The sequence below is a fragment of the Protopterus annectens genome, chromosome 15.part0 (assembly GCF_019279795.1).
Source record: "Protopterus annectens isolate FY-2018-M chromosome 15.part0, PAN1.0, whole genome shotgun sequence".
Lineage (NCBI taxonomy): Eukaryota > Metazoa > Chordata > Ceratodontiformes > Protopteridae > Protopterus > Protopterus annectens.
The window spans coordinates 438,306,015-438,327,925 of NC_056749.1; the positions used below are offsets into that span (position 1 = coordinate 438,306,015).

General features: G+C 40.6%; 1 protein-coding gene across 2 annotated transcripts in view; it reads right to left on the reverse strand.

Annotated features, from left to right (window-relative positions):
- The window catches only part of LOC122789744 (ubiquitin carboxyl-terminal hydrolase 12), a 902,204-nt gene that overhangs the window by 449,286 nt on the left and 431,007 nt on the right, over positions 1 to 21,911 (reverse strand). For both annotated transcript variants that reach the window (XM_044057179.1, XM_044057180.1), the window contains exon 4: positions 4,886 to 5,112. In XM_044057179.1, the coding sequence (XP_043913114.1) occupies positions 4,886 to 5,112 (227 nt within the window). The remainder of the gene's footprint in view (positions 1 to 4,885; positions 5,113 to 21,911) is intronic.

Genomic DNA, 21,911 nt, shown 5'->3' on the forward strand with positions numbered 1-21,911 from the left:
CGATACTCTTCTTGCTGAGGTTATGGCCAAAAGGAAAGCAGTCTTCCAAGACAGGAACTGTAGTTCTGCAGATGCTGCTGGTTCAAAGGGAGGCAGTGTTAGTTTTTCCAACACGGAGTTAAGGTCCCAAGTAGGTAGAGGTGGTTTCCTTGGAGGATTGATGTTTTTGATTCCTCTTAGAAACTGTCTTAGGAGAGGATGCGAGAAAACAGGTGGATCAGTATTGTACTCTGCTGAAATTGCTGAAGCATGAATTTTAATGGAAGAGTAAGACATACCATTGCGGAACATTTCTGCCAAGTATTCCAGGATATGTGCCATGTTCATCACATATCGCATCTAGGCCCTTTGTGGTATTCCAAATGTGAAATCTTTTCCATTTTGCTGAATATGCCTTTCTTGTGGAAGGTCGGTGAGCTTCCATAATAATATCTTTCACTCTCTGGGATAGCTTGCCCTGAGGAGGAGTCAAGGTATTTTCCAGGCTGTTAGTTGCAAGGTTTTCAGGTTGGAATGCAGAGTTTTGTAATTGTGCTGCGTCAGTAGAAGTGGCCATAGAGGAAGAGGCCATGGTTTTGTGCGTGACAGGCTCTTTAACAGTGGGTACCAGTGCTGTCTTGGCCAGTCCGGAGCTATCAGAATCACTTTTGGCTGCTCTGTCCTGATCTTCAGTAAAACCTTGGTCATTAATGGGAGAGGTGGAAATGCATACACTGTTAGAGTTCTCCAGCTGAAAGAGAAGGCGTCCACTTTCCATACTTGTGGGTGGTATGTCCTTGAGCAGAATTTCTTCAGTTGATGATTGTGGGGGGAGGCAAAAAGATCTAAGTCCAGCCTCCCCCATGATTGTGTTATCTGTAGAAAGATGTCTGGGTGCAGCATCCATTCGTGTGCATCCATGATATTTCTGCTTAAGCTGTCCGCCAGTATATTGTCTTTCCCTGGCACAAACTGGGATTGTAACTGTATATTGAGTTTCAAGGAAAGTTCCCATAGATTCATTGCCAGCCTGCAAAGAGGATAGGAATGGGTGCCTCCTTGCTTGTTTATGTACCACATAACTGTGGTGTTGTCTGTCCTTATTAGCAGATGGCCATGATGCAGAAAGGGTTTGAAGGCTTCGACTGCATGTATCACTGCCAGCATTTCCTTTTGGTTTATGTGCATGCGTAGCTCTTTTTGTGACCATAGACCTTGAATGCATGTGCGCTCCCCATCCGTGGTCTGAAGCGTCTGTTGTAATGGTTTGGCTGGCTATTGGTTTGCTGAAAGGCAGACCCCTGTTTGACTGGCTTGCTTGAGCCCACCACAGAAATTCCTTTTGAAGGCATGGAATGAGTGGTATCAAAGTTTCCAGGCTGTGACTGTGCTGAGTCCATAAACTCCTTAGGTACCATTGTAGTTTCCTCATATGTAGTCTTGCTTGCGGAATCAGAAGGATGCAAGAAGCCATGTAACCCAGGGCCTGCAGGATTTTCCTTGCAGTCAGCTGGGTTTGTCTTGTCAGATTTTTGAAGTAATCTGGTAGTTGATTTTGTTTTTCTTCTGTGAGGAAGGCCATTTTGGGTGGTTGTATCTAGATCTGCACCCAGAAAGGTTATTCTTTGGGATGGAACAAGTCTTGATTTGTGAAAGTTGACTGTATATCCCAAGGCCTGAAGTAGGTGGATGGCATAATTCAAGTGTTTTACCAAGGTTTGTTGGCTGTCCGCTTGTACAAGGCAGTAGTCCAGATATGGGTATATTTGAATCCCCTGAAGTCTGCAGTGTGCAATTACTGATGCCAGGCATTTCGTGAATACTCTGGGTGCAGTAGATAAGCCAAAGGGCAATGCTGAGAATTGATAATGCTCTGACCCTGCAAGAAATCTGAGGTGTCTTCTGCAACATTGTCTGATAGGGACATGCAGGTATGCCTCCTTGAGGTCTAGAGTTACCAGCCAAGACCCCTTGCCCAGCATGGGAAGGAGCTGCTGTAGAGTCAGCATTTTGAACTTTGGCACAATGAGATAAGTATTCAGTGCGGACAAGTCGAGAATAGGCCTCCATTGTTTTTCTTTTCTTGGAACAAGGAATAGTCTGGAATAAAATCCTTGGCCTTGTTCTGAGAGAGGAACCTTTTCTATAGCTTTCATTTGCATTAAGCTGGAAATTTGTTTCAAAGCCTCTGCCCTTTGATTCGGTGGCAGGTCTGGCATGCCCTTTCCTTTTGGTAATGTGTGGAAATGAAACCTGTATCCTTTTGTCTATTATTTGTAGTGTCCATTTGTCTCTTGTAATACTGTTCCAATTTTCTGAAAATAAAGAAAGCTTTCCGCCCAAAGGTGCTTTCAATTGAGCCCTGGTTGGCAGTGTCAAAGTAAAGTCATTGAGCCTGTCCTTGTGCAGCAGTCGAAGGTCCTGCATTACCTCTCTGGTTGGGAGGCTGCCATTGACGTCCTCTGTAGGAGCCTCTAGCTTGCCCTCTACCTCTGGCACACCTGTTCTTGCCTCTCTGAAACCTCTCTGTGTCTGGAAAGGACCAATTCTTGGAAGGCCAATTCCTGCTGAATCTTGGTGGTTGTACTTGGAGAAAATCCTTGACTGTTTGTACGGATTTTGCCTTTTCTTCAAATTTCTTTAGGACCTCCTGAGCCGTGGAGCCAAATAACTTTTGCTTTTCCAGAGGAGCATCCAGCAGCTTTGCTTTAACATGGTCTGGCAGAGATTGTTCCTTCAGCCAAGCATGCCTACGTATGACTCCACCAGTCATAGCTGACCTACATGAAGCTTCCAATGCATCATAACCACATTGCAAGAAATGGTTGCTAACCTGTTGTGAGTTATGTACCAGATCCTGAAGTGACTTGCAGTCTAGGGGGTCAGGAGAAGACAGTTTTTTTTATGCAATTCATCTAACAAATACTCTTGGTACTGTATCATATGAAATTGACAATTTAATGCCCTCATACAAAGAGTAGCAGAAGTATACACTTTTTTACCCCATCTCTCTAAAGCTCTGGACTCCCTTTCAGAGGGGAGAGGATTTTTAGCAGTGGCAGCTGTAACCCCTTTAGGGCCCTGGGAAATAGTTTCTGGATCAGCAGAGTGGGCCTTGTAAAGGTAAAGATGTGAGTCCGGGACCCTGTAGTACCTATCGGGTTTGGCAGGAGCCGGAGGGAGAGAATCAGGGGTTGTGCTAGAATCAGAGTACACATCATCAATGACATTCAAAACAGAAGGAATAGCTAAAGGCCTATGCTGAGGCAAATGTAAAAAGGTCCTTAATCTTTTCCTGGAATCAGAGAATTCCTGGCCCTGCCATTGGAAATGCTCTCTCATGGTGTGTAGTGTCTCCCCAAAGGAAAACTCTTCAGGAGGGGAGGCCGAGGGAATAGATTCCTCTGCATCAGAATACTCGTAGGCCGAAAAAGCCTCCTCCTGGTGGTCCGAGAGAGTAGAGCCATCAGAGGCCTCATCTGAGGAGTGGGGATCAGAGGGCTCAACCCTGGGCCTTTTGTCTGGAGGAGGTTGAGAGCCCCTGTCCGGAAGGGGTTGAGAGCCCCTAATTAAGGAGATAAGATCCTCTGCTAAGCTTAGAATCTGTGAACCAGTAGAGGGTCCTTGAGTGATAACCTTGGGAGGCAAAGCTTTTGGGAGTTTAGCAGCTTTAGCCCTGGAGAATGCCTTAATGGACATGGATGCAGGAGGCCTGGCTGCACCATGTGCTGGAGTAGATTTGTCTAAAGGAATGGTGTCGGAAGGTTCCAGGACACCAGTTTCTGTTGGAAATTCAATAACTGACTCAGCCGGGGCCTCCGGGACCGAGGTGGTCGGTTGAGCGGTTTCGGTAATTGGAAGTACCAAGGACTCTGTTTCAGCCGAGACAGAGACACTCGCGGTAGGCCTGGCTGTGGTTTCAGCCGAAACCGCGGCCCGCGTGTGTCGGTCCTTGTCCTTCCGTTTCTTAACTAAATGAGAAGTCGGGGTCTCCGACGGCATCTTATACAAAAAACTAGCCCAAAAAAATTCCTCTGCAAACTCCGCCTGACGTCTAAGAGTGCGTCGGTTGAAGGAAGCACAGGCTGAACAGGCCGAGATGTTGTGGTCTGGGCCTAGACAGGGTAGGCAGTAAGAGTGGAAATCCTTATGAGGTATTTGTTTCCCACAAGTTAAACAATTATTAACTTTATCTGACATCGGCTGAGGCAAGAAAGAGTCCCCAACGGGGTACTTAGCTTTTTGAAGTCTTTGGTAGCTAGCTGAATTACAGGAGCTGGCCGACCGGCACTTGCGAACTGCTTCTGCTTCGGGCACCACGCGGCAAGAAAGACTGAGGAAGATGGCATCGGCTGATGCTTTTATACCCCAGGCGCTCTGACGTCGGGGAAAGTGCGACATCAGCCGACGCCGGACCCAGACTTTGGAATCCGGACGACCGAAGGGCTGCCTGAGGCAGGACAACCCATATGTGATGACTGCAGATGCATCCTTGAAGGACATCAGAAAAATAAATGCCTAAATAAACTAACATTCAGCTTATTTACTCATTAATCCACTAAAGTAGTATGATCTTGTAGTCCTGGGCTTGATTCCTTTGATATCCTCCTATACAGTACACCACTTCAATTAAGGCACTTTACGCAGTGCCATATTCTACTTGCAAAATGTCCTCTTGAGCAAGTTAATAAGACAATCCTCACACACTGCCCCTAAAAACATGAGCTTGTGTTTAGTATAGCCAACTCCACTAACCAATAAATAAAAATAATTAAAAAAAAAAATTATTTCCATTGGTGTCACTTCAAGCAGATCTGGATGACCATTGGCAGACAAACTAGAACAAACATTCTGAAAAGCATACTTACAAAATTTAGCAGAATGCCAAAACTGTCACTGGACTTACACTTTCACAGTTGAGACATCTAGTTTCATTAGTTAGTGTTCCTTGAAAAATATCATGGACCCATGTCAGATCCAGCTTGTCTCCTTCCTCATTCTCAACAGTACCATTCTGGAGTCTGCCATTCTGCCTCTCCTGTTTCTTTTCATCCTGAAGTAAGTCAGCAATAGTGTTCAGTAGGTAGTTCAGGAACTCGTGTGCATCTTGCTGCATATAATTATCAAACAGCTCTACAGGGACACAAGATTAAGAATAATTATTTGTCATTCATCAGTATATACATACATATTCTTATCCTAAAAGAGTAATAACCTAATACATATATAACATCCGCTCATTTTATTTAACAACACAATAATATTTGTTAGATTTAGTTTTAGTTCACCTCTTCATTCTCAGGGCTTTTATTTCTAATACTTCTAGGACAAAGAACCCTCGCTCCACAAAAAACACTTCCCTTAAACACTGTCCATTGCTGTAGAAAGTAAAACCTGACTAGTCTCTAATAAAGTCCAGGCTGCTTGCAGGACTAGATATCTTCAGCAAAAGGGAATATACTCTTATGCTTAATCTGATATATATATATATATATATATATATATATATATATATTTATATGCAAAGATGCAAGTGGGAAGTGACAGCATAATCTCCAAAATACATGCCCCTCTAAAAGCATCTGCCAAAATAATGTTGTGCTCCTGCTGCTTAGTACAACATCTCCTGTCACAAAAAAGGTAGGGTGGCAATATATGAACTCTCTTCAAAATGGGAGAAAGTACAGTTGTGTACACATCATAAATGTAGATGTTTGAGTGTATTCACTGTTGCAGTCATCACATTTGGGTTATCTGCCTGCAGGTAGCCCTGAGCCAGCCTAAATAGCAGAGTCTTCGGATTTCTGCATCGGATGCTGTCGCTTCTTCCATGACGTCAGGTCGTCAGGGGTATAAAACATGCAGTCGACGCCATTACATCAGTTTTTATTGCCCCAGATGTACAATAGGAAGCAATTATATATGGTACACCCTCATCAAAAAGCAAATACACAAGAAGAAATATATTCCAAACCAGAAGGAAAGGTAGAGCCAAGAGAAGTCAGGGGGCTGGAGGGAGGGTAAGTAGGACTGCAACAGTGAATACACTTGAACATCTACATTTATGGTAAGTGTACACAACTGTACTATGTTCTTCGTGTTTCACTGTTGCAGTCATCACATTTGGGTTGATTCCCAAAGCTAAGGAAGGGAGGAGGTAGTTAAAGAGCATTAGGGCCAGCTATTAAGCCCTGCAAGACTGCTGTGGCAAATCCAGCTCTGGATTTAGAAAAGACAGGCAGGTGGTAATGCTTGGTGAAGGTATGTACAGAGCTCCAGGTAGCAGCTTCCAGGATGTCCTTGGTAGGGACTCCTCTGAGAAGTTCATAGGTTCATACTAGGCTATCTGCCCTAGGCCATTTATAAGCCTAGCCAGAGTGTGTGTGGCTTTCACCAACCCTTAGGATGAGAATACTATACCCATTAGTTTGCTGTGCCTCTGTCCAGCCATAGAGTGCCATAGAGATAGATGCAGCCCTGGTGGAATGTGATCTTATCCCCTGTGGGGTAGGTTTTCCATGGTGCTTGTAGCAGAAATGAATGCAATGGGCTATCCATTTGGAAATGGTTTGCTTTGAAATGGCCTTCCCTTCTGCTCCTGCAGCAAAGCCAACTAGCAGCTGCTCAGATTTTCTGAGAGGCTTAGTCCTGTCCAAATAGAATCTAAGTTGTCTGTGCACGTCCAGAGAGTGCAGTATCCGTTCCTCTTTATTTTGTGGATTAGGGAAAAAAGTAGGCAAATGAATGGACTGGTTTAGGACCACACTAGACACCATGTTGGGCATAATGGAAGGATTAGTCCTGAGGGAAACCATGTCCATCTGAAAGATAATGAAGGGTTCCACTGCCATGAGGGCCTGTAACTCAGACACTCTTCTTGCTGAAGTGATGGCTAGAAGTAAGGCTGTTTTCCGAAAGGAATTTCAACTCTGCTGTTGCAGCTGGCTCAAAGGGGGGGAAATAGTGAGTTTTCCAATACAAAGTTAAGGTCCCAGGCTGGTGTGGGAGCTCTCCTGGGGGGGGGGGGGTCTTAAATTTTTGGCCCCTCTAAGGAATTGTTTTAGCAAGGGGTGAGAGAAGAGGGGTGGCTCAGTATTATAATGTGCTGAAATGGCACAGGCATGAATCTTAACTGACGAGAAGGCTAGGCCCTTGTGGAGCATTTCTGTGACGTACTCTTGGAGAATTTCTGTGACGTACCCTAGAATATGAAGTAAGCTGGGCATTGTTGTGCTCATCCCCTGAGCCTGGCTCCAGGAACAGTATCTTTTCCACTTTTCAGCATAGGATTTTCTGGTACTAGGCCTCCTTGCCTCCAGAATGACATTCAGCACCTGCTATACTGAGGGATGCTAGAGGAGGGCTCATGGAATTAGCCAGGCTGCAAGGTTCAGGGTTTGAAGCTGAGGGTGCAGAATCTGGCCCGCCTGCTGGGACAGCAGGGAAGGGCTCGGAGGCATGTGCCATGGTTGTAGCAGTGTCATACTGCGTAAGAGGGGGTACCAGTGCTGGTGTGGCCAGTCTGGTGCAATCAGTATTGTCCTTGGCTTGTCCTGTTTGATCTTTAGTAAAACCTTCGAGAGGAGAGGCAGAGGAGGAAAGGCATAAACAGAGAAGCTTTCCCAGGTAAAGGACAGGGCATACACTTTCCAAGCTTGACTGTGGGGAGTTCTGGTGCAGAATTTGTTCAATTGGTAGTTCTGAGGAGAGACAAACAGGTCTACCTCTGGAGTCCCCCATTTGTTCCTCAAGAGGTTGAATATTTTGTGTTCTAGTTTCCATTTGTGTGGGCCCACAAGATTTCTGCTTAAGTCATCTGCCAGTGACTTTAGTTTGCCTGGCAGGAATTGAGCTTGTAAGTGTACTTGGTAGCTCAAGGCTGTGTTCCACAGAGCCATGGCTAGTCTGCAGAGAGGGTAGGAGTGGGTTCCCCCCTGCTTTTTATGTACCACATAACTGCGGTGTTGTCTGTCTTTACCAATAGTTGTCCTGGAAGAATAAGGTCTTTGAAGGCAGTCACAGCATTCTGTACAGCTAACATTTCTTTCTGATTGATATGCAGGTGCATCTGTCTCAGGTTCCATTTGCCCTGAATGCATTGCCCTGCCATATGAACCCCCCATGCATAGTCTGATGCATCCGTTGTTAGGGTTTGGGTGGCAGGGGGAAGAGTGAAAGGGAGTCCCTTGTTGTGGTAGCAGGCCTCTGCCCACCAAAGGAACTCTGTCCTTAGACAAGGAATGATAGGAATCATTGTTTCCAGGTCCTGAGAATGTTGACACTATACACTTTTTAGATACCACTGGAGTTTCCTCATATACAGTCTTGCATATGGAATTAGTAGAATGCAAGAGGCCATGAGCCCCAGGGCTTGCAGTATTTTCCTTGCAGATAGCTGGGTTTTTGTGGCCAAGAGTTTGAAGTAGGTTGTCAAATAAACTTATTTCTCTGGAGTGAGGAATGCCATCTGGGGAGTTGTGTTCATGCTTGCCCCCAGGAATACAATCTGTTGGCAGGGTACTAGGTGAGATTTCTTTTCGTTGATGGTGTACCCCAGTGAGGTTAGAAGTTTCTTTTACAAATGCCAGGTGTTGTAATGGCAAGTCCTGGCTTTCTGCCTGAATCAGACAATTGTCCAAGTATGGGTAAATTTGAATATTTCTCTGCCTGCAAAATGCAATGGCTGGAGCTAGACACTTTGTGAACACCCTGGACGCAGTAGATAAGCCAAAGGGAAGTGCAGAGAACTGAAAGTGCATGGAGCCCGCTCTAAAATGTAGGTATTGTCTGCAGGATTCTCTTATTGGGATGTGCAGGCAACCTTCCTTTAAGTTTAAGGTTGCCAGCCAGGCATCCTTGGCTAGCATAGTAAGAAGCTGTTGAAGAGTTAGCATTTTGAATTTTGAAACCACCAGAAAGGTGTTGAGAATACAGAGGTCCAGGATAGGATGCCAGGAGTTTTCTTTTCTGGGTACCAGAAAAAGTCTTCAATAAAAACCTTGCCCCCTTTGTTCTGCTGGGACAGGTTGAATAGCCCTGATACTGAGAAGAGAAAGAGCCTGCTGTTGGGCCTCCGCTCACTGGTTTGGGGGGAGGTCTGGCCAACCATTTGGGGTTGGTAGTGTGTGGAAGTGGAATCTGTATCCTCAGGAAACTATGTTCAAAACACATTTGTCCTGGGTAATGAGTTCTACAGTTTTTTGCATGCAGGGCGAGCTTTCCTCCTAAGGGAGCAAGTAGATAAGCAGGTCTTGGAAGGGTTAAGGTTAAGTCATTGTGCCATTTTTCCGTAGGGGGGCAGCTTACTACTCCCGGCTTTGGAAGTGGGAGCTCCCCACTGCTTAGATCTGTGCGTAGCCTGAGACTAAAGTCTTGGTGGTCTGCTGTTCCTGGGTTTGGACTGAGAAGGCCTGGAAGGGACTGGAAAGGACCAGTTCTTTAAAGGCCAATGCCTACTGAATCTGGGAGGCTGTACTTGCAGGAAATCTTTAACAGTTTGCAAAGATTTAGCTTTTTCCTCCATCCTTTTGAGGACTTCTGCTTTGTTGCCAAAAAGGCGGTCTTGGTTTAAGGGTGCATCCAGTAATTTAGCTTTAACATGATCTGGCAAGTTTTGTTCCTTAAGCCAAGCATGCCTTCTAAGTTCCGACCCAGTGACAGCAGCCCTGCAAGATGGTTCTAAAGCGTCAAAACCACATTGCAAAGTATGTTTACCAACCTGTTCTGCAGAATGCATAAAATCTTGCAAGTCTTTGTGTTCAGCACAGTCAGGAATCAACATCATTTTCTGTTTAAGTTGTCCCATAATATGCAGCTGATAGTTTAACATATGAAACTGGCAATTTAAAGCCCTAATGGCCAAAGTAGCATAAGTGTATACCTTCTTACCCCAGCTGTCTAAGGCTCTAGAATCTCTATCAGAAGGGGTAGGATTTTTGGCAGCAGTAGCCTTAATGCCTTTTGGTCCTTGGGAATTGGTCTCTGGATCCGCAGTAGGATTCTTGAAGAGGAACTTGTGAGAGTAAGGTACTCTGTAGTACCTGCCAGATTTTCTGGGAGCTGGAGGTAAAGTGTCTGGGGATAACGCTAGATTCCAAGAAAACATAATCTACGATAGCCAGAACAGGAGGGATAGCTAGAGGCCTGTGTTGTGGCAGAAGTAAGAATTCCCTAAGTCTTTTTTTTGACTCAGAATAGTCCTGGCTTTCCCAGCGGAAATGCTCCCTGAGGGTATGCAAGGTTTCACCAAAAGAAAAATCTTCTGGAGGGGAAGCAGAGGGAATGGAATCCTCTGCATCAGAATCCTCATAAGTAGGTAAGGGCAAATCCTGGTAATCAGAAGGAGCAGAGATATCAGATTCCTGATCAGAAGATTCAGAAAGAAAATCGGTTCTAGGTCTCTTAAAGGGGGAAGGCTGGCTTCCCCTAATTAAGGTAGGAAGGTCTTCAGCCATTCTAAGCATTTGTTTTTGAGGCATATGGGCCTGAGTCTACGGTTTGGTTGTCGGTTTTCTAGGCGTAGTGTGAGTTTTAGGCCTGAGGAATTCGGTACTTCTAGTTGGAAACGATGCTGTCAGTTTAATATGAAAGTCTGTAGGCCTGAATACACACTCGGAAGCCGGTGCCTGCACAGCGGCTCCGGACCCATCCAAGGGAGAGACATACGCAGGTTCCATAGACGAAGCAGCATCTCGCAGCATACCGGACTCTGAACAGGTCTCAGTAGAGGCCTGTGAGTCTGTAGTAGCGGGTATTAGGGGCTGCGAAAGCGACTCGCTGAGTACTGGTGGACTGGCGACTAGCTTAACGGAAGTGTCAGCAGTTTTGGACCTATGCGGTCTGTCTCTGTCTTTATCCTTACGTTTTTTCAGAAGATCGGTAGTCGGATGGCTTAACGAAGCCATTTCGGAGTATGGAGATCGAGAACGAAAGTATTTGGCTACAAAAATAGCCCGACGACTAATAATTCGGGAGTTGAACAAGGCACAAAACAGACACGAGGGAAGTCGTGGTCTGGGCCTATACAGGTGACGCAGTAAGAATGAAAATCTCTATGAGGTATTTGCTTTCCACAGGCAAGACAATTGTTAATTTTTTCTGACATCGGTTAAAGCAAGAAAACGGGATCCCCAACAGGGTACTTATCTTTTTTGAAGACTTCTGGTCTGAAACTCGAAAACGAAAATTTCAGGAGACGCCGACCGGCACTTGCGAACTGCTTCTGCTTCGGGCACCGCACTGCAAGAAAGACTGATGTAATGGTGTCGGCTGCATGCTTTACACCCCTGACGACCTGACGTCTTGGAAGAAGCGACAGCATCCGACACAGAAATCCAAAGACTCTGGTATTCAGGCCGGCTGAGGGCTACCTGCAGGCAGATGACCCAAATGTGATGACTGCAACAGAGAAACACGAAGAACATCTAGTTACTGGCCATTCATCACCTCTTCCCAGCCAGCTTCTGCATTGCCAAGCTCCCCTGCTGAACTTGGGTTATGACCAACACACACAGGTGCAGTACTTCTACACAGTACAGCCAGCTCAAGAATACACCAAACCAAAGCAGTCCTGGAACACAGGCAATACTTCCACAAATTAAACCTTAAGTGAGGTAAGAATGTGTTTTCATTATTGTTTATATAAGTGCTTCCTTTGCCCCTTGTTACTCGATTCATATGTCCTAGTTAAGATAAACTTCACTCACTTCAACTTCACCAGCCACATTTTCTGTGAAACTCTCCAATATCTCTAATAGATGGAAAAGAACTATTCCCGTCTCGGTATACTACTTCTGATAAGGCATCTGAAATGAAAGCGTTTCATGCTATATTTACCTCTGCGGTTTGGATTCACTAAGCACTAAATTTTAATTATTACAGTGAGCGATACATTAAGTTTGACAAAGGTGCACATGCTTTTAAATGTGCCTTGGGAATGAGAAGTTCCCACACTAACTATTATCCTGTTGCCAATAAATGCCCTATAAAAAGGTAGCTTGCAAGAGCAAGACATTAAGTTCATTCTTTGTTTGAAGTTTCAGAAGAATGAGCTAGAGCATATCTAAAAGACCACAGAGGTGTGAAGTGCAATAACCTGATAAGAATAACTTGTGGAGTATATTTTAAGGAATCACTTGGACTAAGCAGCTGGACTCATGGACTCATGGCCTGTTTGACGCCTACAGCCTGAGACTTCTAAATAAAAACAGTCCGTGTTCTAGCAGGATTCAAGGACTATAAACAGTTACTGGAAAATAACCAAAGGTACTGCTTTTTAATACCTTTACTGAATTATCACTTAAGACAAACACAAATATACAATTATATAAAAGAAAACAAACCATACTAACATGTCCCTAGTTATGCCCACAAAAAATATCAATCCAACATTACATAAACTGCTCAATTCCTGCCTTTGCTTAAATCTCAATCCTTCTCCAAAACATTATTCTGCATGAATTGTTCCCACAATTTCCATTTTTTCTATATAATTTGCCCATACCTTTTTCTAAAGATCCTACTTTCAGTTCTTTTATCTCTGTTACAATATCCACTGCTTCAAATACAGGTGGTTTAAACTTTAACTTCCAATTTCTAGTAATTTCTTTTTTTGGTAGCTTCCAGAGTTAAGCTTAGCAAAGGCCTTACTATGTCTAGGTAATTCAGATCTTGCATTCCAGCTTAAAAAAATAATTTCCTTAGTTATACTCATTTGCTCAACCAATATTTCTAGCACAGTACTCTAAAGGGAATTTTTAAGTATACTGCTTTGTTATCATTTTGAACTGGGGAAACCAAGTGGGCACGTAATTATGATTGGTTTTGGGGATTATTGAATATACCTCTGTTTTATATAAACTGGTATCTCCAGTGGTTCCTTGGACTTAAAAATGTTCATCAAGTGACATACACAACAGAGTAACAAACTTCAAATGAAAATTACAACATATGTAACAGGTTAGGAATATATCAAAATAAGAAGATCCAGAATTATCACTGCTGTATATTAACCAAAAGAAAAACAGGCAAGACAAAACTCTACTTGCTCAGGCACTATTGGTTTAAAGAGGAAAAGGCTTCTGTTTCCACAGAGACTCAGCTAATTATAATATACCAAATATTCAAAGCTTTTATTTCAATGGTCCAATATTAGTAGAGTAAATCCTCAGTTAACCAGAACCCATGGGTAATGGTAGATGCCGGATAAGTGTAGTTTCTGGCTGCTTGAGAGTTACTATTAAAGAGAGACATGACAAATACTGTACCCTATATACTATACCATACCATCAACACTGTATTGATTTGATTTTAATATTGAAATACAGTAATTAAAAGCCTGGCTGGAATAATATTTTAAACTTATATTTCCCCTAGAAATTGTGGCACGCAGAACAGATTTCAGTGGCATGCTGAGTGGATTGGAATTGAATGAACTGAATAGAGAGAGAGAGAGAGAGAATGCATGTATGAAAGCAGAAGTGACTGTGTGAGAAAGATCGGAAAGATGTATGAAAGCTAAAGAGTGTGTGTGTGAGAGATTGGTGAGAGATCGGAGAGAGAAAGTGAGTGAATGCATGTATGAAAGCTGAAGAGACTGTATGTGTGAGACATAAGAGAGAGAATGTGCAATCTAATGTAAACTGACTGAGTATGGAGCGAGTGTTGACATTTTAGCGATTTGACTTGTTTGGTTTGACTTGTTCCCAGGTTGGAGAGAGAGGGAATTTATTTGTATCTTCCTTTTTAAAACTCAAACTCTAAAAACGTAAGGTATGTTTCTGCGGGGGAAAACATACCTTACATGAAAAACTGAATTCTTCATACTGTACTATATTTCTTCAATTTTTTTTTTCTGGTTGCTTGAGTTCCAGTTAACTGAGAGTTTACTGTATTATGGTTGCCTTAAGTGCCACTTGGATAAGTAATTCTTCTTTACAAGGATGCCCCATGAAGTGGCTGTGAAGAGTTGGATTACCTGTCAAAAGTAATTTGTTTGGTATGAAGCATTTTAAAAACAGTGCGAGTTTCTTGCCTCCATGAACATACAAGTGAGCAATCCCACTATATACAAATCAGAGAACCTGTATTCCCACATATGAGGCAGGATGTCAGAAAACGTGTGAAATATCTGCAACATCTACGGTGTAAGTAAGCTTTGTAAAAATACTGATTGGCATGCTCTGATTGTTTGGAGTTTTTAAACATTTAATTATTTTCCAGACTTGGCTTCAAACTGAGAAAGTAACCACCAAGTGCAAGTCTGCATTACACTGAAGTAGCCCTGCAGGTGTCTTCTGTTCTATGGGTGTTACTATAGCCTTCAAAGCCCTCCATGAATAATATGTTTCTATTTAGCCAGACTTATTGACACGAAAGGAGGAGAAGTCCTAACTACAACCCAGGGTACCAACATTCATTCAGAAGTTTGGAAACCTGCTGGAGCTGCTAGGGAAGAGTGAAGAATGACAAGTTTCCTCTTGACTGCTTCCCTCCAAAGGGAGGGTGAGGGTGATGTGCTGGTGATGACAGTTTGTCAGTGCATTTCTGGTGGAGACCTGGACTCAGGCTGGCAACAAGCCATGCTTAAAAGCAGGCAGTGACCTATACTGGTAGTACTATTATGTACTGGACAGGGCCTCCACAATCCCAAGCACCATCCCTGAACAAGTGGCCACCATGGCTGCTTTCTAACCCTCCCCCCAACACACCTCTCCTATGTGACCCTGTTTTACAGCTAGGCAGAAGGGGCTGGTGACACACCTAAGGAATTAGGCCAGTTAAAGCTGTATACACATGGACTGGGGTAGCACAGGGGGCTGACGTACTACTACAAAATAATTAATTAGAACTTGGCCACTGGAAGATAAGGGACAGTAAACAAATAATAACAACAATCGCAATACATGTTCCGTTTCAGTGGTGGAGTGGTTTTAATGGAAAAAATAATTCTGTCTATAAGATTTTTGCATGCAAGCTGGTCGAGAAAGGTGGTGATACCTGTTTCTAGCAGACTGCTAATGCATAGGAAACACATGAAGTCAATCTTTGTAGAACAATTTCTCCAAAGGATGTCGTCTGGAGAAGAAGCTTTCATAGACACATCTAAAACAAAGGCTGGCACAGTTTATACCTCTGTCAGACTCCTTATTGTATTTTCCACAGTAGATGGCAGGTCTAGTTTGCTTATATTTTTACTTTTTGATATTGTTTTGACTTCATAAAGAAACGTCAAAACTTTCTTTCTGAGAGTTAGGGGAATACTTAAATCTCCCTTGAAATCTTGGTACCACAATCCATTCCATTTCATGACATTAGTTAATAGTAGAACTATTAACTTGCAGTTCAGGATCTGGAAGCTTAGTCTTTAAGTATAGTAAGTTGCAGGTACCAAGTTCTCCCAGCATTTACTTGGCAATTGGGATGGTGAAATAATGTTGTTTGTTAAAAAAACAAACAAAAAAAAAAAAACAGCTGAGCAGAAAAAAAGATCTGTATGACAGTAATTCTACCCTTTAGGGCTATAGAATACTGCTAGTGTGCAACTAACTCCTTTTAGCATTTTGAGAGTCATATGAGAATTTATATGCGAATCCCAAAGATGATTCTTAGGATAACCTCTTCTGTGATGTTTAAACTATTTTACAGCACTGATAACAGTATATTTGGCTGATTCCTTCAGACAATTAAAGAAGCTTTCAGTTCTGATGATTAATGTAACAGCCTGTAATATCCTTAATTTCTCAGCTACACCAAGGAATGCTCTTACAGAGTCTAATGCCTGACAATGCTAGTAATATATCTGTCAGCATCTAAAAAGTAAAGAACAGGTTTGATGGAAAAATTGTCCTTATTTTTCTTTTCAAGACCTAGTAAAAGCTCCACTGACAAAATGTAAAGTGAAGGAACCATAAAACAGCCCTGCAGCACTCCATTAGTTTTGGAAAATTATTCAGACCATTTAAGTATAAACACATATAAGTAGTGCATGTAAGGCATTTAAATCACATTTATAAATTGTTCAAGAAATTAATAAGACACAACCATAGCCATCACAAAATGTGTATTCATCATACTGAAAGCTTTTTGGCATCTAAATGCCAGAAAAACTGATCACTGTTTTGCAAAGATTTGATATGAATGTTGATGGTAAACAGCTGGTTTACTTTATCAAGCTGCTTTCATAACTAGAAACAGTGATATCAGTTATGAAATACCCGTTAGTAGACATTTGTTATTAAATGATGGCCATGTCTTTTATAATCAAAATTAACTCTACAGTTAGTGAGGGAAAGTGTCAGTTTTCTGAGACGTGTTTTTTTTGAGTCCTCATAATGCAAAAGAATTTTGATGGAAGTCCTGGACACAGAATACAATATTTGTCCTTTTCTCCACTGATGTGAAGCAGTAGAGTTGGTGTATATAAACTTGGGGGGTAGGGGTTCTCCCTCTACATGGGGGGTGTGGAAGGGTCTTGCCCCTACAAAAAAAAAAAAAAAAATTAATTTCAGGTTCACTGAAAATGTTTCTGGTTAATTTGTTTAACAGTATCGGGACTCGGCTATATCCTTAATAATACCATCACCAACTAAGTCAGTGATCACACCTGCACTGTTGTGATCTTTGACAACAAAGATATTTCTTTTGAAAGATTCTGACAGGTACTGGAACCCATCTTGGGACAGTGCAGTACTGAAATACCCTGAAAATTAAAGAAATAATCCTGCTGTTTGAAGACTACAGAATTTGAATTCTGTTTTACAAAATTCTGGAAGACTCCTATCAAAGCCAAAAGCCTTTCGGGTCTCATATAGATAGATAGATAGCTACAGAGAACTTATCTAGTGTAATGGTGGTAGTGGGTGGGGAGTCTAATTTGAATCTTGAGTTCATTAATTTTTTTAACAGAATATGAAAATCACTATTAATATACTGAGACACACAGCATGGAGAAATACTTAAGGAAGAAAAATATTTTTTCTGGGCATATATAAATCTATCAATTTTTGATAATTTAACTAATGTAATTCAGTTTTTGACAGGACTTTTACTTTACTCGATTCACAAGAGGTTCCCTGCAGCTGTATGCATTAAAATGATAATGTGCATCTTGTCTTTTAAGCCCTGACATAAAAACACTTAAGAAATAATTTACTCATTTACTAAAGTAGTTTGGAAAATTTACTTTTCTGAGACCATCATGTTTTTCTAACTCATAACAGAAGTGATTTGGTTACTTTCATATATATATATATATATATATATATATATATATATATATATATATATATATATCTTCATTTTTACTATAAATGCCTTAACAGCATCTAAGGTGTTTGCCAATGAGTAAGCTCAAGTGGGTTCTGCCCTCACCCCCCCCCCCCATCTAATTTGGTTCTTCACAGATAAGATGAAATACTGATTCTTGAAATACTGTAATTTGACTTGAGGACACAACATACGAGAGGAGAGTTTTAATATGAAGTCTGATTTTTATATGGTCCAACCAGATTCTTGCACAAAATCTTGCTTTATTAACATTTCCATTATGTTATTTGTCATGTTATTGGTCATATGTGAGAGTACTCAGTTTATCCATGAAAACATACTATGTTTTCTATCCATGTGAGAATACTTTCCGATGGTGGGATTCATTAATCTCAAAACATCAGTGATGGAGAAGAAGAAAAAACATAAAACTTTTTTAAATATGAATAGTGAAACTTGTTGTAGGTTGCTGCCTAATGACTAGCTCAATCCACAGCAAGACTTGGAGCATTGTTGAAATGTCCCATTAGAATGATATTCTCAGTAAGGCACATACCCAGCCCAGTTATGAGATCAGCAAGTAGTACACTATAGGATTCAAAGGGACCAAACAATGATGCAAAAATATACAACTATAACTCCAGCGGTTGTTTACTTCAGAACAGACAATGGTACTTTGCACAGGTGTGGATGATGCTAACTTGACAGTCATCCTGAAGGGTCTTTTAGTTAAGTGGTTGCCACTTTTTTAATTGCTTTACTGATTCTGTATTTTTTAAAGATACAAACACTTAAAAAAGATCTAATTATAAGAAAACAGAAAATCTAGTAAGCATTACTGACGATGTTCGGTCATATCTAGCAAAGGGGCTACTTCCCCTCTATGTCGCCTGCTTTACACAGTTTAAGTGTTCTTACAGTTTCTTTGGGGGGTTGAGGGCAGTAAGCCCCCTCAATGGACATTATGCTTTTTTTTGTTTGTTTTTTCATTCTCTTAACTTCTTAAAAAACAACTTGATTCATACCAACATTTATTTATTTATTTTTTAAATAAGAGGTCTAACATAATAAGGTTGGCCCGTGTCATGGTAGCGACAAGGCTTGCTACTTCCCATCCTGGTGTGCTTTAATATAAACAAATGCCCTTACTCCTGTAAGCACTTAGAACAACAGTTCTGCCTTTGTGACCCATGCAAGTCTTTAAAAACAATGAAAGCCCAGTTCGCGTAGGTATAGTTCTTGGAAACAACAGATGTCTGCCTTGATCTTTAAATATGCAGGAAATTGACCATCTCTGTAGCAATACGTAGACCATTTTATATTGACAGAATATATGTTCAGTGTTGAGAACAAGCTTAAAATCTATAAAAGCCAACGAGCTTTCAACCAATAAGCTCCAGGTCAAATGCCCTTGATCCGATCCATAACTCCAGTTTTATAAAGGAATTAATGGATTCCACCACAAACAAACTTTCTAATAAAAAAAATTATGCCACACAGCCAATATACCAACATGTCCTTCAACAAAATAATTATTATCTCTGGTGTTTAGTTGGTGTATCTTACTACAAAAAAAAACACAATGTCCCCAAAACCACAAACTTGAACACATTTACAAATACTAATTCAATCACCCCTAACTAACTTATACTTCACTGTAAACAAATATAATGGCTTTAGTCTATTATTTTACACCCATTTCTTGTATCCTTCTACTAAAATGCCTTTGAATTCTTTCCGATCTAACTGGACTCTAACAAACATGCATAAAACTTGACCGTACTCTGTAATAGGCCAAACTATTGATTTATAAATTTGAAGTAAAACCTCCTTATCTCTCCTAACTTAACTTCTAAAAATATTATTAATTTCACAGTAATTCCTTTTGATAATATCAAGTAAAAGGTTAAAGAATTCTTAATTTAAAAAACAAATCTTTTACAACACTAATATCTTTAATCCTATAATTTTCCAAAGCTTAAGGATATTTAGGATTCCCTTTCCCAAAATGCGTGTTCTACTGATGTTAATTTTCACATCATTCTCAGAAGCCCAACTAAATGAGTTACTCAAATATGATTTTAAGGAGAACTGATTGGATAAGCCAGAGATATCCAAACTAACTTTTACATTGTTTGCATATTTTATCCACTGGAAAACTGGTCAGAAAGATCCCAAACAAAAGTTGACCACAAACTGAGCCCTGAGAGCCCCCTGCCATTATCGCCTTTTCATCTGAAAGTATCAGACCAATGTTTACTCTACATCTCCTCCCTACCAACCAGTTGCTAATCCACCCAATTACAAATACACTAATATTGCGTTAAGTACAGAAATCATTTTAAAACATGGCACTTATCAAAGGCTTTTGACATGTCTAAATACATGACATCTGTTACTAGCCCTTCACCCCAAAACTTCCATACAGTAGACTCCTCCTTATCCGTCCTCTCTTTAACCAGCCTCCTCTTTAACTGGCCATCAAATTTCTGCTGTAGTCCTAGCAAAAGACAACAGATGAGAACAGCACTTCTGCCTCCTCTGAACTAAACAATAACAGACATTTGAATTACACACTTCATATTCATTAGAAATATGCATACTAACACACATCCTGTTATTCTAGCTGATTTATAACCTATAAGTATTATTTATATGCTTTTTCTAATTAACCAGCCATTCATTTATACAGCCTAAGGTCAGGTCACAGTAAGACCGGATAAGAGGGAGTCAACTGCATATGCCAATAAAAGGAAAGCAAGTTCATACCAAAGACATTCGGGCTACAAAGCCATGATGAGTAATGTCACAACTCCTGCCCACAATGTCAGTTATGTATCTGGAAATTAACTGTTCATGACATTTTCCCACAGTACTTGTGAGACTGATTATTCTATAGTTTTTAGCCAAACAATGATCACCAGCTTTAAATATAGTAATAATAAGTTCCAGTTTCCAAATAATGAGCACACAGCCTGTCCAGAGTGACATTTGGAAAAGAAAAATCAAACAAGGAGACATTTCTTTAATAATTGCTGATGGAAGAATGCCATTTATTCTGTCAGGACCATCAGCAGAACTATTTGTAATAATCTTCAACAGATCTTCAGAACTTATCAGAAATATCAAAAGCATTTACCAAAAACTTCAACTGAACTCTTACTCTTAACAGGTTTACTATTGAATCCTGAAATATGGTCCAAAAATATAATGGACAATAAACTTTTGTTAGTAACCAACTTAAATGACCTCAGCTGAATGTATATCTGTCTTATATTGATTCAAATATTCATAAAATACCTTTTTATTTAATGTTACATTACCAGACAGCCTATTTTCATAGTTATTCCTTGTTGGCCTGACCATTCTCATTAATTTATTCCCCATGACCCTAAATTTATACAGATTTTTCTTCCCAGACTTTCAACATGTTTCATAAATTCTGAATCCTTCTATGTAATGAAAGTTACCTGATTCTACCATGAAAATGTAAATCCCATAGATGTATTAGGTAACAGTGGAACAAACTCATCAATCAACTCATGTAGAAAACAATAACATTTCAAATAACCTTCCTTAATATCAAAAGAATCAAGTGAGTTACACCAATTCCAAACAGAAATCACACCCTTTATCTTGTTATAGTTTGTTCTATAAAAAGTATGCCTATAACTCTGATCATTCATAAATTTAGACAACATGAGAAATGTTTATGTCCAAGATATACTGGAGTGATCCAAAAGAATAAGTACTTCATATACCTCACAGTTTTCTATAAATTCCCAGATTTTAACACATACAGCATCCAATATATTAACACCTCTTGTTGGAAAAGACACTAACTGAAAACATCCAATTCCTAAACATAAATCAACAAACTCACCTAACAGGCCATTACTAGCATACAGGCCACAACAATATATATAAGGGACATTTAAATCCCCAACAATAAGATCACAACCTTCCTCTAAATGTGATGTTACTGATTTACAAAAATACCAGTTCTTCTTTGGTCTGACATGGAGGCATATAAAAAAGTGCAATTTTACAAACTTCTGAACCACTACCCAAGCTTAACCAAAATGATCTCATAATTATTATTCGTACTGAGTAAGTGTGATACCGAATTACCTTGAACATAAACAGAAACACTCCATCCTCTTCACATATCCCTTATTCTGTGAAATGCTTTATATCCAGAAAGACACAAAGGAGGATTATTTTCTGAAAACAATGCCTCTGTAACAATAACCACTTTATATCTCTCACTCAAATTACTTGCCTCTAAAAAGAGAGCAACTTATTCAAGTTTCTAGAATTACATGAAAAAGTTTTTAACTTGGGTATTCTAACTGTACTTACAGAAACCTTAGGAGGAACTGCATTAAAACCAATTCTGAATCTCACCAAGTAAAAATCTGTTACCAACATAACTAAGGTGCCTACTATTGTAGCCAAACAGATTCTTACCCACAAACACAAATACATTCAATCCCATGTAAATAACCCAACCTTCTAATGATATTTGTAAAACCCTTAGTTGCTTTAGTCAAGACATTACTATAAATCAAACACTGGAATAACATCACATAAAACCAGCTCAAACTTTTTTTTCCACACTCTCATTTGTTCTACCATCATTCCCACTTGCTACGACAATTACCACA